Source organism: Ascaphus truei, chromosome 10 (genome assembly GCF_040206685.1).
Source record: "Ascaphus truei isolate aAscTru1 chromosome 10, aAscTru1.hap1, whole genome shotgun sequence".
In the NCBI taxonomy this organism is placed as follows: domain Eukaryota; kingdom Metazoa; phylum Chordata; class Amphibia; order Anura; family Ascaphidae; genus Ascaphus; species Ascaphus truei.
In genome coordinates this window covers 20,193,291-20,205,631 of record NC_134492.1, presented here as the reverse complement: position 1 = coordinate 20,205,631, position 12,341 = coordinate 20,193,291, and the positions used below count along the sequence as shown (strand labels likewise).

General features: G+C 41.9%; 1 protein-coding gene across 8 annotated transcripts in view; it reads right to left on the bottom strand.

The window, feature by feature from the left end:
* Positions 1 to 12,341, bottom strand: part of ST3GAL3 (ST3 beta-galactoside alpha-2,3-sialyltransferase 3) — a 244,633-nt gene that overhangs the window by 54,102 nt on the left and 178,190 nt on the right. For all 8 annotated transcript variants that reach the window (XR_012804050.1, XM_075616099.1, XM_075616098.1 and 5 more), the window contains one exon: positions 285 to 379. Coding sequence is in view for 7 of the 8 variants with exons in the window: in XM_075616099.1 (XP_075472214.1) it covers positions 285 to 379 (95 nt within the window). In the remaining variant the exon portion in view is untranslated. The remainder of the gene's footprint in view (positions 1 to 284; positions 380 to 12,341) is intronic.

Sequence of the window (12,341 nt, the reverse complement as noted above, 5' to 3'; positions counted from 1 at the left end):
CAGACGCGCTATTAGAGAGGGTCAGGGTTCCTTATAATGCATCTGATCCCAGACTCGCTATTAGGGAGGGTTGGGGGTTCATCAGAATTTCACTCAGGGTTCCTTAACCAAAAAAAGGTTGGAAAGCACTGGTGTAGAGGTTTAATGATCAAGAAAACTTGCACCATCACTGTTCATCTGGGAGCAACACCCATTACTTCATTCATCACAGTAGATTTTTCTGCTGAACCGCATAAATGGTGTGTGCATGAGGCTTTTTCTATCATGCCAAGATGTTGTGTTACCTTGTCCTTTAATTCCAAATGGAGGGACATAATCACGGATCTTCGCCCATTTTCTGAAAGAGTCATCTAGAAACATCGGTGCTGGTTTGGAGAACCTGAAAAAAAGAACAATAAAAAAGCTGAATGGAAAAAGGACGCTTCCAAGACATGACGTGTATCACAGGATTGCTGGTAATAAATGCATTTCTGAAAGTACTGTATTTTAGATTATCTGCATACATAAGGAATCATTGGACAAAAAAACCCCCAAAAAAACTGTTCATATATTACATCAGGGATGACCAACTCCAGAACTCAAGGGCCACGAACAGGTCAGGTTTTAAGGATATCCCTGCTTCAGCACTGGTGGCTCAATCAGTGGCTCAGTGCCATAGTGAAACGTCTTTTTTTTAAGCCGGAATGCATCTCATTCTGTAAAATGTATTTAACTACATTTAGTGGTGAGGACAGGTACAGTGATATGAGCTGATGTCATGAGGTTGCCACACGCCTCTCTGCTGGACACGTACGTAGGGACCACTGGCCCATGCCTTGCACTTGTCTCAAAAGATGACATACCAAGGAAGTCTGCCAGAGTTCAGACAGATGTCCTTTGTGTTACTGGAGTTTAAAGGTCACACAAAAAGCAAGCAAGAAAAAAAACCCTCGGCCACAATGCAAATCCCAACAAGGGAATCATCATCTATATTGGGGAATCTTTATATAAAACGAGAAGCCGTCAAGCTGTTTGACAGAGGGAAGGTAGATTGTGGTCAGTAGATTGAGACTGAATCTATGGAGAAACATTATCAATAGCCATGGTTCTAAACTATAAAAGGGGTCATTAGACATTCCCTGTAGTCCTGGGTAACTGGATAATTAGTTTTTCTTATGTCAGAGGAATGACAACATTGTGTTTTGCACGTGGGTAACAGATCCTGACTTTAAAGAAAGACTATCCGACACCATTTGATCCATTCTTTGCGAGGGCAGAGTCTTGCGATACGCATAATTTCTTCCATTAATACAGAGTCCAACATGAAGGCAATTATATTCTTTTAAAAGCAGATGTTAACCTTTCTAGTGTAGAACACTATAAAAAGCTAATATGAAGAGCAGTAGACAAACTGGCAAAGCAGTGGTACAAGTGTCTGCTTTCATGCCAACCTGCAATGTGCTCAGAAATGCTCTTTGGATTACATTTTGGATACAATATTTATGCTCTTAAAATATAGTGAAAATCTAATTCTAGATTAAATCAAACATTTTCTTCAATGAAACTGGGAATGTAAGATTTGCAAATAAAGAATGTGTGGTATATTGTACCCAATGTCAGCATCACCCTTCTGCAGAGATTCATTATCCCCCGATACAGCTTTTTCCCGCTTATCCTCAACTCTGATCCTGTGTTACACCTATTGACTTGAATGGCAGTAAACAAGGCGTTGCAGTGGGATAACCTGTATCAGAGGTTGGTGTATCTCTCCCTAGAGTTCTGATCACGTGATACAGAGCAGCATTTTTTTTACAGAAGGCGACATGTGAGCAAAAAACTACATATAAAAGAAACTTGAGTTTAAATATATGTAAAAAAAAAAAAAAGGGTGTGTGCGCCAAGCACGCGCATTTTAAGTGAAACTTCTTTGTTTTTTAACTGTTTTGTCACAGAAATTGTTTTTGGGATGGTGATGTTTTCAATGAAAAATCAAAACACAATTTCAGTGACAAAACACAAAGTTTAACTAAGAACGCGCGTGCTCGGTACACACTCCCTGTTTAAGCTATTTGCATTTCTATATTTATACCAACTGAATTCCTTGTGTGTGTGTGTGTGTGTGTCTCTGTATGTGTGTGTGTCTCTGTGTGTGTGTGTCACCCTATGCTGCTGCTGTGGTCCTCTGCACCGTGTGCTCCGTGGAGACTTCTGCGCATGCGTGCCTGAGGCCTCTGCTAATAATTTTGATTTCCGTTAGGTATTCCTGAATATTAACCCGTACTAAACCTTCATGTAGCTTCTCCACTATTGATGTCAGGCTTACAGGCTTACTTTCTATTGCAATCCTTTGTTTCTAATATGAGTGCCCTTTTGCATCTTTTGTTACATTCCTTATAATTCTGATACGATGCCTAAGCCTCTTCTGACTTTAAGACTCTAAAACTGGAGTGCGCAAACTGGGGGTGCGGGATTTTTTGGGGGGGCGCGGCATTTACAGGAGCCCCACGCTTCCCCGAAGGCATTTAAATTAAATGCCAGGAGTCCGCGCGAGGCCTCTGTAAATTTACTTACCTTGGCTTCCAGCGGACGCGTCTCCATGGCAACCCGGCGTAAAATGAGACTGCGGGGTCACGTGATGTTGTGTTGCCATAACAAGGTGACATCATATGACCCTGGGGCATCACTTGACGCTGGAGCCGAGAAGAGGGGACCCGAGCAGGGGGGGAGGGAGGGAGATCAGGCAGGGGGGTACAGACTTAAAAGTTTGCGAACCCCTGCACTAAAAGCCTGCCTCTTCCTTTCCATTTCCTCCCCCTAGCTGTTTATTTAGCCACATTTGTTTAGACTTGTTTATTTTATATTTATTACCCAAGTACATACACTGATGGGTTCTTTTTTAACAATGTTTTAAAGACTGACCATTTATCATCCACCTTTTCCCCCCAAAAACGTAACTCCAATGTATTCCTTGTAGATTATTCCTCAATTTATTAAAATCTCCTTTTCTAAAATGTAAAGCCTTTCTTGAACCCATGTAATATGTTTTTTAATAATTTATTTCAAACCCAAATGTTCCGGGACTTTAATATTTGTTATTACTTCTACATGGTTTGATATTACCAAATTTAGTAATGCCCCTCTCCTGGTTGGTTCCCCAATTACTTTGGTTATGTAATAGTCTTTTAGCATCCCCAAAAATCTGTTTCCTTTCGTTGTAATGCTAATTTCATTGCTCTAGTCCAGGGGAGCGCAAACTTTAGTTGCTGTGCCCCCCTGCCTGCTGTCCTCCATTCTCGCGCCCCCTTTACCTCGGTGCAGCATTACATTGTGACGAATCCTGAAGCCGGCTGAATCTTGGTAAGTAGCGGTTGCAGAGGCCTCGCGCGGTCCCCCGGGAATTTCATTTAAATGCACTGGGGAAGAGCGCGGGGCCTCTGCAGATGCCCGCGCCCCCCCCAAAAATCTCCGCCCCCAGTATATGTATAAACAAGTCACTGTACTCCAATATACAGTACCTTGTTTCTAGAGATGTGCAAATTTTGGGGACGTGTTTGGCTCGGCCGGTTCCTTTTGGTCCGCAGATTTCAGCAGATCAATCTCAAAAAGGGCGATTCACATTTTGCGGATTTTGTATTATTATTACCAATACCCTCTGTGAATACCACAACCCGTGGACGGATTGGTAGAATCTATTCCACGGATTTAGCAATCCGTTGGCGTAGTCTTCAGAATGTGTTATCTGTGTTATTTGTTATTTATATGATTGTCACGTCAGAATCCGCCAACGGATTGCTGAATCCATGGATTGCATTCTACAAATCCGACCACGGGTTTTATCCAATGGCGGTTTTTGATGAATCTATGCGGATTAAAACTGACCAAATACGTTTGCAGCTTTTACACCACAAAACGGATTTTGGGTTTAAAATGCGAAAAAATCCAGGAAACGAATTCAGGCGGATTTGCACATCTCTACTTGTTTCCCACCTTCCTTGTTTCTACTTCTTGTTTTAACTCCACACTTAATACACAACTGCAATTTCAGTCACACAGGTCGGCACTCGCATTACATAATATACAATAAAAAAAGTACAATATATATTTCTCATGATATATATATATCATAATTTGGTAAAGTGATAGTTCCGTGTCCTCGTGGAGGTTTCCCATCAGTGGTTTACTTGTGAATTATTGCACAAGCCCAGGTACTGTATTGTACAAAATGCCAAATTGGAAATGTAGTTCTATTTAAATCTTGTTGTTTAGCATGTACCTAAATCTCAGTACATCATGGCAGGCACGAAACAGAACAAGACCAAGAACAGGGAAACAGAACTATGAGGTATTAGATAATAATATGAAAACAGACAACATAAAATAATTTGAGGCATGGAAATGTAGGGAACTTACTTTATGGTCAAAGTCTTGAACCAAGGGAGACTGTTTGTTGCCAAATAAACAACATAAATTATAATTTGCAATTGTTTTCCCCAAACAGAACATAAAAGAAAACACAAAATAGGTGAAATAAAATAACTTGGGTGGGACAGAACAAGCTCAAAGAACTACTCAAAGTTTTCAATAACAATCCAGAGCACGCACGCACACACACACACACTTTCCTCCCACACTTAAAACCACATGGCCAAAGATTAATGAGGATTTAGATCATTGAGGATAAGTAACATATTTAACATATATTTCTCCTAAATCCCTGTTCACAGTGGTGTAGAAGTCAGCTGACACTGAAGGGGCAATGAAACCTGTTTATCATTGCAAAGCTTTTTTTATATTAACTACAATAAGTACATTCTCTAATAAACTTTGCATTCAACCACTTTTTAGCTTTCAGCTTCATAGTGTTGTAAGCAACCTGACAGATAGTTCTCTGCGTTGGTCTCACACTTTAGGCTTCAGCTATGATATTTTGCCAAATGTTCAAAGCAGAATTTTAACTACTGTATTAGCAAAGAACCAACTCACGGAAGTTTGTACAAGAAACGCCCCAAAAAAGGTGAACATCTCTTTACTCCCAACACACTCGACCAAAAGTACTTTAAAAGGAGAAAATAACATAATTCACTTCAATGAAGATAGCACAAGCAAAACTGCTTGTGAAAGTTACACCTGGCAAATCTAGAAGATTGTGCTAAAGGTACCACTTCAAATGCTTTGTTTTGCTATTCTCCTGAGAAGGGAAGTCTGGCCTTTATAGCAAAATCTGTGGAGAGATGCAGGGCACAGCAGGAAACAGCCAAAACTCGGGCAAAAATGAATGAATAAAAATCCAGGGCAACTCTATTATGGAGATCAATTTATTGCAAGCTCAAGCAGGATGGTGATGGTAGATGAAATGCACCTACGCGTTTCGTGCACTTTATCAAGGTGTAAGGTACAATTGAAATCTCACACAATTTTATACATACCAATTCGCGCCAAAACGGGGATGAGAGTGACGCCATTGGCAAGCGCGACCCAACACTGTCGCGCTGACATGACGCCCATCCTCATTGGCCGAATAAGTCATGTGACAGCATAATACAACATAACAATCTTTATTCAAATGAAAAAAAATGAACAATGGACAAAATATGAAAAGGGTATTAAAAAACTTATAAAAACATACAGAATACTGTGTAAAATTCATGCCCATACCTGTCAAGACACCAAACAAAAATAAAATGGTATTTTAGCTATGATTTTAATAAGTAACATACCTATCACAATTGTACTTCCAAATTTATAAAGAATATCTAATAATATAGACCCATATTCAAAATAAGGAATATATAAGGAAGTATAGAGCTAAATGGATAGTTTACAAAAATGGAGAGAATCTACATAATGAGGTCTGGGGTGGTGACAGAGGCATACATGAGACCTTGGTTTCATCTTAATTACAAAACATGTAACGTATAGAAGGCAGAATATACCCTGTGGGGGGAGGACACAAAGCGCAAAAACTTCCTCTCCAAGGTGGAAATAACACAAGGAATCTCAAATGGGCAGCATATGTCAAGAAAAAAGAAATAGAAATAGTGCAACACAATTTAATTATAACATATAAGCGAGCAAGGAGGCGCCAACACACTCACATGCTCCAAGGTAAATAAAAGCAATTCAACCACTCTGGGTTCAGACGCTGTGTACAAGACTCCAGTCAGCTGTTCCTCGCTCTCCAGTTCCGCATTCGATCGGCGTCTGACGTCACGAACCGGCTCCCTCAATCTCCAACAGAAAGGGGAGGAACATCTGGCTCAGTGAAGATCAGCACAGCGGAAGATATCCAAGCAGGAGAGCGCTGAGATAAGGTAGCTGGTATCACAGCAAAGAGTCCGTCAGAGGCACTGACTGCTAACACAAGGTCCAAGCGCTTATAGAAAACCCTACACCCCTGAAAAAGTCCATACTTTGGATGAAACGCGTAGGGTTTTCTATATGCGCTTGGACCTTGTGTTAGCAGTCAGTGCCTCTGACGGACTCTTTGCTGTGATACCAGCTACCTTATCTCAGCGCTCTCCTGCTTGGATATCTTACGCTGTGCTGATCTTCACGGAACCAGATGTTCCTCCCCTTGCTGTAGGAGATTGAGGGAGCCGGTTCGTGACGTCAGACGCCGATCGAATCCAGAAGTGGAGAGCGAGGAACAGCTGACTGGAGTCTTGTACACAGCGTCTGAACCCAGAGTGGTTGAATTGCTTTTATTTACCTTGGAGCATGTGAGTGTGTTGGAGCCTCCTTGCTCGCTTATATGTTATAATTAAATTGTGTTGCACTATTTCTCTTTCTTTTTTCTTTACATATGCTGCCCATTTGAGATTCCTTGTGCTATTTCCACCTTGGAGAGGAAGTTTTTGCGCTTTCTGTCCTCCCCCCAGAAGTTACTTTGAGAGATTGCGAAATCTCTCACACCAGCTGCATCTCCTCTTGGTGATATTTATTTGTTTCTATTTATATATATATATGTATATTTAAGGTTTGCGCTTACTTTCCTTGCACAGAATATACCCTGTAAAGGTTATATTAATTAATTTATAACATCTCAAATTGTCATTATTTATATATATCATATAAATATACTGTTTCGTAAATATGGATCAATTGATGACAAGAAAATGCATACTGTAAATTGTGGTCAGAGTGATGATTCACCAAAAGGTAAATCTCCACTATATAGCCAACACAAAGAACATGATCAGAAACAATAACCAGATTAGAACAGAGGGATATTTCTGTTAGTGTCTGAACTACCATTCAAATCCTCATACATGTAATAAACCCTGTTCATGGGAGGTAGATAGCCTTATATAGAGATGTCACATCGAGCGTAACCCATATAAGGTTACGCTTCCATGTGAAACCCTCAATTTGTGTGAGCAAGTCTCCACTGCCCAAGATATAAGAGGGCAATGCTCTGAAATAAAGAGAAAAATATTTTTTCTTTCATAGAGCCACATGTGATTTTTGTGAGCACCATCTCCTATACCATAACCATGATCTTTATAGCACTTACAAATGATAACTGTGCTAAGCTAATACCACTTGATAACCATGCAAGGGGGGCGGGGGGGAGAATCAATAGCAAGAACCAAAAGAGGAGCCAAAAACAGAGAACGAAAACGGCTCTCCAGTTTGGTTGAAGACCATGAGATTAATTTGGTTGAATGAGTAATCACAAATCACCAAGCTTTCCCAAATGAAGCTCGAGTCCAAAGCAGGGATCCTAAATGTAGTTGGGACAATCAGGAACACAACCAGTATTTAGCATAAACTCAAACATTTTAGGAGGCCTACACGTGTATAGTTTAGAAAATTTAGGATTTAAAATGATGCATTTTGGATGCAATTACTACATTTCCAAAGCAGAAAGGAGGCTCCATTTAGTGTAATGAGATCACAAGACTTAGCGTCAATAGTCAAATGGAGGTGTGTGTATCGAGTGGGCAAGAACAGAGAAACAATGTGTACAGAAAATAAATACTTCCATGAGAGCCCGATTTGGTTACAGCTTAGATCTCTTGCCCAAGGCTACTTGCCGTGCTAAAGGTAAACAATTCTGGCACTTCGAGAATGTGAAAATATTTTTAATAGGTGTAAGAAAGATTATATATTTTTGTCTCTGCGTATTCAAAAAGCCCAAACGTGTGCTCTAATTCCCAGAAAAGCGGTGCCCAGCTGGATCTTGTACATACTGTACAAGAGTACAATCACCTGAGACTGCAGTCAGCCAAAGTTTAATCAGAGGACATCACACAACAGGTTTCATCAGGCAAGTGAGACAATTAAACACTTTGAATAATCTTAATTTAACTTGTTACTGTGTGCTACTATAAAAAAATGTGTAGAGTTAGTGTCAGTGGCCGCCATCGCTGCCGACCCACTTCAGCATTAGCACATCCCTGAGGTACTACTTTGCCTCTACCAAGATGGCTGAAGCCAGGACGTGGCTTGACTCACCCCATTCAAAATGGAGGATGAGATTGGCTACACCTGGCCTAGCCTTTATAAGGAACCCATTTCCATTCAGCAAGTGCACAAGCACAGTATCTAATCCCTTGTGTGCCAGCCTGGACTTGGATTCTGCTTGCGTTTCTCCTGCCCTGATCTTGGAACCGTGACCGCGACTACACTGCTACACCTTGGCCCGACCTTGGCTTACGAACCGAACTTGTATCCTTAGCAGGACTCAGGCCCGCGGGCCTGTGGTCAGTCTCTACATCCTACCTCACTCCTGCAGGTCAGCTTCCTAGTCTGGGACGAGCATCGTCGCAGTTAGTAGCACTCACGGTACTAAAGCACTGCCATAGGTGCACATTAAAACAATAATCCAGCACAGGAACGTGTAAATTGCAAAAAGGAAAAATATGCATGCACTTCATTGGTCTTAATAAAGAATACATTGTTTATTTAAAGCAGAATCGAAATTTCGGTCCAACCTTGGACCTTTGTCAACATCTAAAGGCACTACTATTTTCTCAAGTCATGGGATCGCCTGCCTAAAACGCATAGATTTCAGTATCCTGAATGAAACTGAAATGCACACTATATTACATGTTGACACAAGTTATAAGTATCTTAAGAGGTATATACTGTACAATGAACATTGCAAGACTATACCTTGGAGTCTTCGCCAAAACTAACCCTTCTAGAGCCAAACTCTAAAAGCTTCCTAAATGCAGCACTTATCACCTGAGATCTGACTCCAAAAGACTGTTCATGGTCCCAAGGCTCAACAAAGTATCCGGCCGCTCCTCCTTCTCTTACCGTGCACCCCAAAACTGGAACAACCTACCGGAGTCTCTCACATCCACCACCAGTTTAAGTTCTTTCAAAACCAAAGTTGTCTCACATTTTAATCTGGTCTGTAACTGTTACATACGCCCATAATATATAGTATCTTAACTGTGCATGCAATGTCTTGTATATAATGTATACCCTGTTCACTTATGTAACTGTATTTGTAACCATGTATTATTTGTCATTTAACTCTATGCCCAGGACATACTTGAAAACGAGAGGTAACTCTCAATGTATTATTTCCCGGTAAAATATTTTATAAATAAATAAATAAATTATAACAAAAACAAAAAGATTGAAACCACAGTGAAAGAACACAATGATGCAAAAAATATGTATCACTACCTGAATACAGGTGTTAAATACAATGAGAATTTGTTTATATGCCTAGCTATGACATAGCTGGTCCTACTTTATTTACATGTTTGGATACATTTTGGCAAAACTCTTAGTTCTGTGAAGGACCATGGGTGCTATTTTTATTAAGGCATTCTGATAGAAACTATTTTATATTCAACAGTCTCCAAAAAAGGTATTTATTCACATGATTCATACAACAACATCCAGATGTGGTTTTACTGCTACAGTACATAAACCATATACTCTACTTATATCATGTATGCACTCAACCAATTGTGATTGTGCGAGTGAGTGTGTATGTATGTATATATGTATCTGTGTGTGTGTATATATATATATATATATTTGTCCTGTGTTACATCCATCATCTATTGGCTGCATTAAAAAGGAAAGCATCGCATGTCACAACTCCTGCACACATTCTGTGCTGTAGAAATTCCTCTTCTGGAAAGATGTTTGAATAAACAGCAGTTGCTGCCAGAAGGACTGATCATCAGGGTGAGTGATATGTGTGATGGGGAGCTGTTGGCTGCTGTGTCTTATTTTACATTCTTTCTATTCAGATACGCCAGCCTTCAAATGAAAAAGTTTACAGGCTCGTAGGCTTCAAGTTCACCTTCACCAACCTTTGAGAGCCTTCTGTAAACCTTTCTTGGAAAAGAAAAGCAGATGTTCCATGGAAAACATAGGAGCAAAAAACAAAAACAAAACATACATATCTTTAAAAGTGTTTTAAAAAACGAAATGGGTGGGAAATAAGGAGTTTAATCCTCTAGTGCAGGGATGGGAAATTATTTTGGCTGGACGACCACTTGACAAGCTTTGGTAAGGGCTTTGCTTCTGGGGCCTCACACTTAATATAGATTAAGTGTACTGCCTCACATGCTCCCTGTCTCACCAGCTTCTCCCCCACGTCCCCTCCTCACCTGCTTCTCCCCCACATTCTCCCCAGCTTCTCCCCCACACTATTCTTCTCACCATCTCCCACATTTCTCTTACTCCCTTCACTCTCCCCCACCTTTCTTTAGCGCTCCCCCCTCTCACCCCTCCCTCCCATTCTCTCACCCCCCTTAAAATAGTCTATCACTCCTCTCTCACCCTTTCTGTTCCATTCCTACCTGATGTAGTAGTAAAGCGGTGGCAGTGGAGGGAGCCCACCCACACAATGAATACGGAAGGTGGTGAAAATCCAGTGGGGCCTGGCTTCCATGTTAGCCCCCACCTGGGTGGGCTGCCCCGCTCTTGCTGTCGCTCTCTCTCCTGCTGCCGTCACCACAGCTCTGGTAGCTGAGGCGTGAGAGGGCGGGCCTGAGAGAATGGTTTGGCGGCCAGCTGTGGCCCACGGACCATATTTTGCCCACCCCTGCTCCAGTGCAATGTATCATTCTTTGCCATTATAAGTTAGCCTCTGCATCTAACGTAAGGAAATTATTATTAAACTATTATGAGGGGGGGGCCGGGTTTCACTAATCTCCGGGAAAATCGGGACACAGCGTAAAGTTACCTAAAACAGGAACATAGGTAATGTTCCCTGAGTTAGTGTTGTATTCCCTAAGCTAATTATATCCGAAACTAACAGCCATCATTTAGTTCATAATAAGTAAGCTGAACACATCTGAAGAGAGACAGATGGGCCGCCAACAGGGGGGGAGAGTGGGCCCCACAAAAGCGCGGGCCCCCAGGCTATGCCCGGGCTATAGCTATGCCCCTGGTACAGGTGATAAAAGGGCTGGTGAGTTGCAGATTGAAATAGAGAAGCTGCTTTAACATCACCAACAATGATCATATATACGCAAAAACAAACAAAAAACACCACAAAAACTAACTCGGATTGTAAGAACAGCAAAAAAAGTGATAGATATACATTGATAGACACCATATTACAAAAAAGCTATATAAGAATCTAAATCGTAGAGAGAATGTAGCAGAATCAGAGACATAATCACATTCAAAATCTGATATCAATCAGAGTAAAAAAACATTGTGCAACATTGTATAGTCTCAGTGTCAATGCCCCCACATAAAACAACATTGTAGTGATTTAAATTTAGATTACCCTATAAAAGATTCCCATTATTATCTAGATGATGTCAGGAAGGGCAGGGAAACACTGCACTTTAATTCTTCGCCCATGTCTACCAATGCAGAAGTTAGTCATTGCAAATGTTCCTGTTGACGTAAACAGACCATAATCTCAGTTAAATAACGTAACTTTACTTCCCTGCGTTAACCTTTACAGAGTTTAGTGACTAGGGCAGTCATTTTCAATCTGGTTTCTGTGGAAACCCTTGCACCCCTCAGGGGTTTTGCGGCCGCCATGGGGGGAGAGCTGATATAACTCTCCCAGGTGCGGCGGAACCCCACACAGCAGTGACCCAGTGGAACCCCACGCAGCAGTGACCCGGCGGAACCCCACGCAGCAGTGACCCGGCGGAACCCCACGCAGCAGTGACCCGGCGGAACCCCACGCAGCAGTGACCCGGCGGAACCCCACGCAGCAGTGACCCGGCGGAACCCCACACAGCAGTGACCCGGCGGAACCCCACGCAGCAGTGACCCGGCGGAACCCCACACAGCAGTGACCCAGCGGAATCCCACGCAGCAGTGACCCGGCGGAACCCCACGCAGCAGTGACCTGGCGGAACCCCACGCAGCAGTGACCCGGCGGAACCCCACGCAGCAGTGACCCGGCGGAACCCCACGCA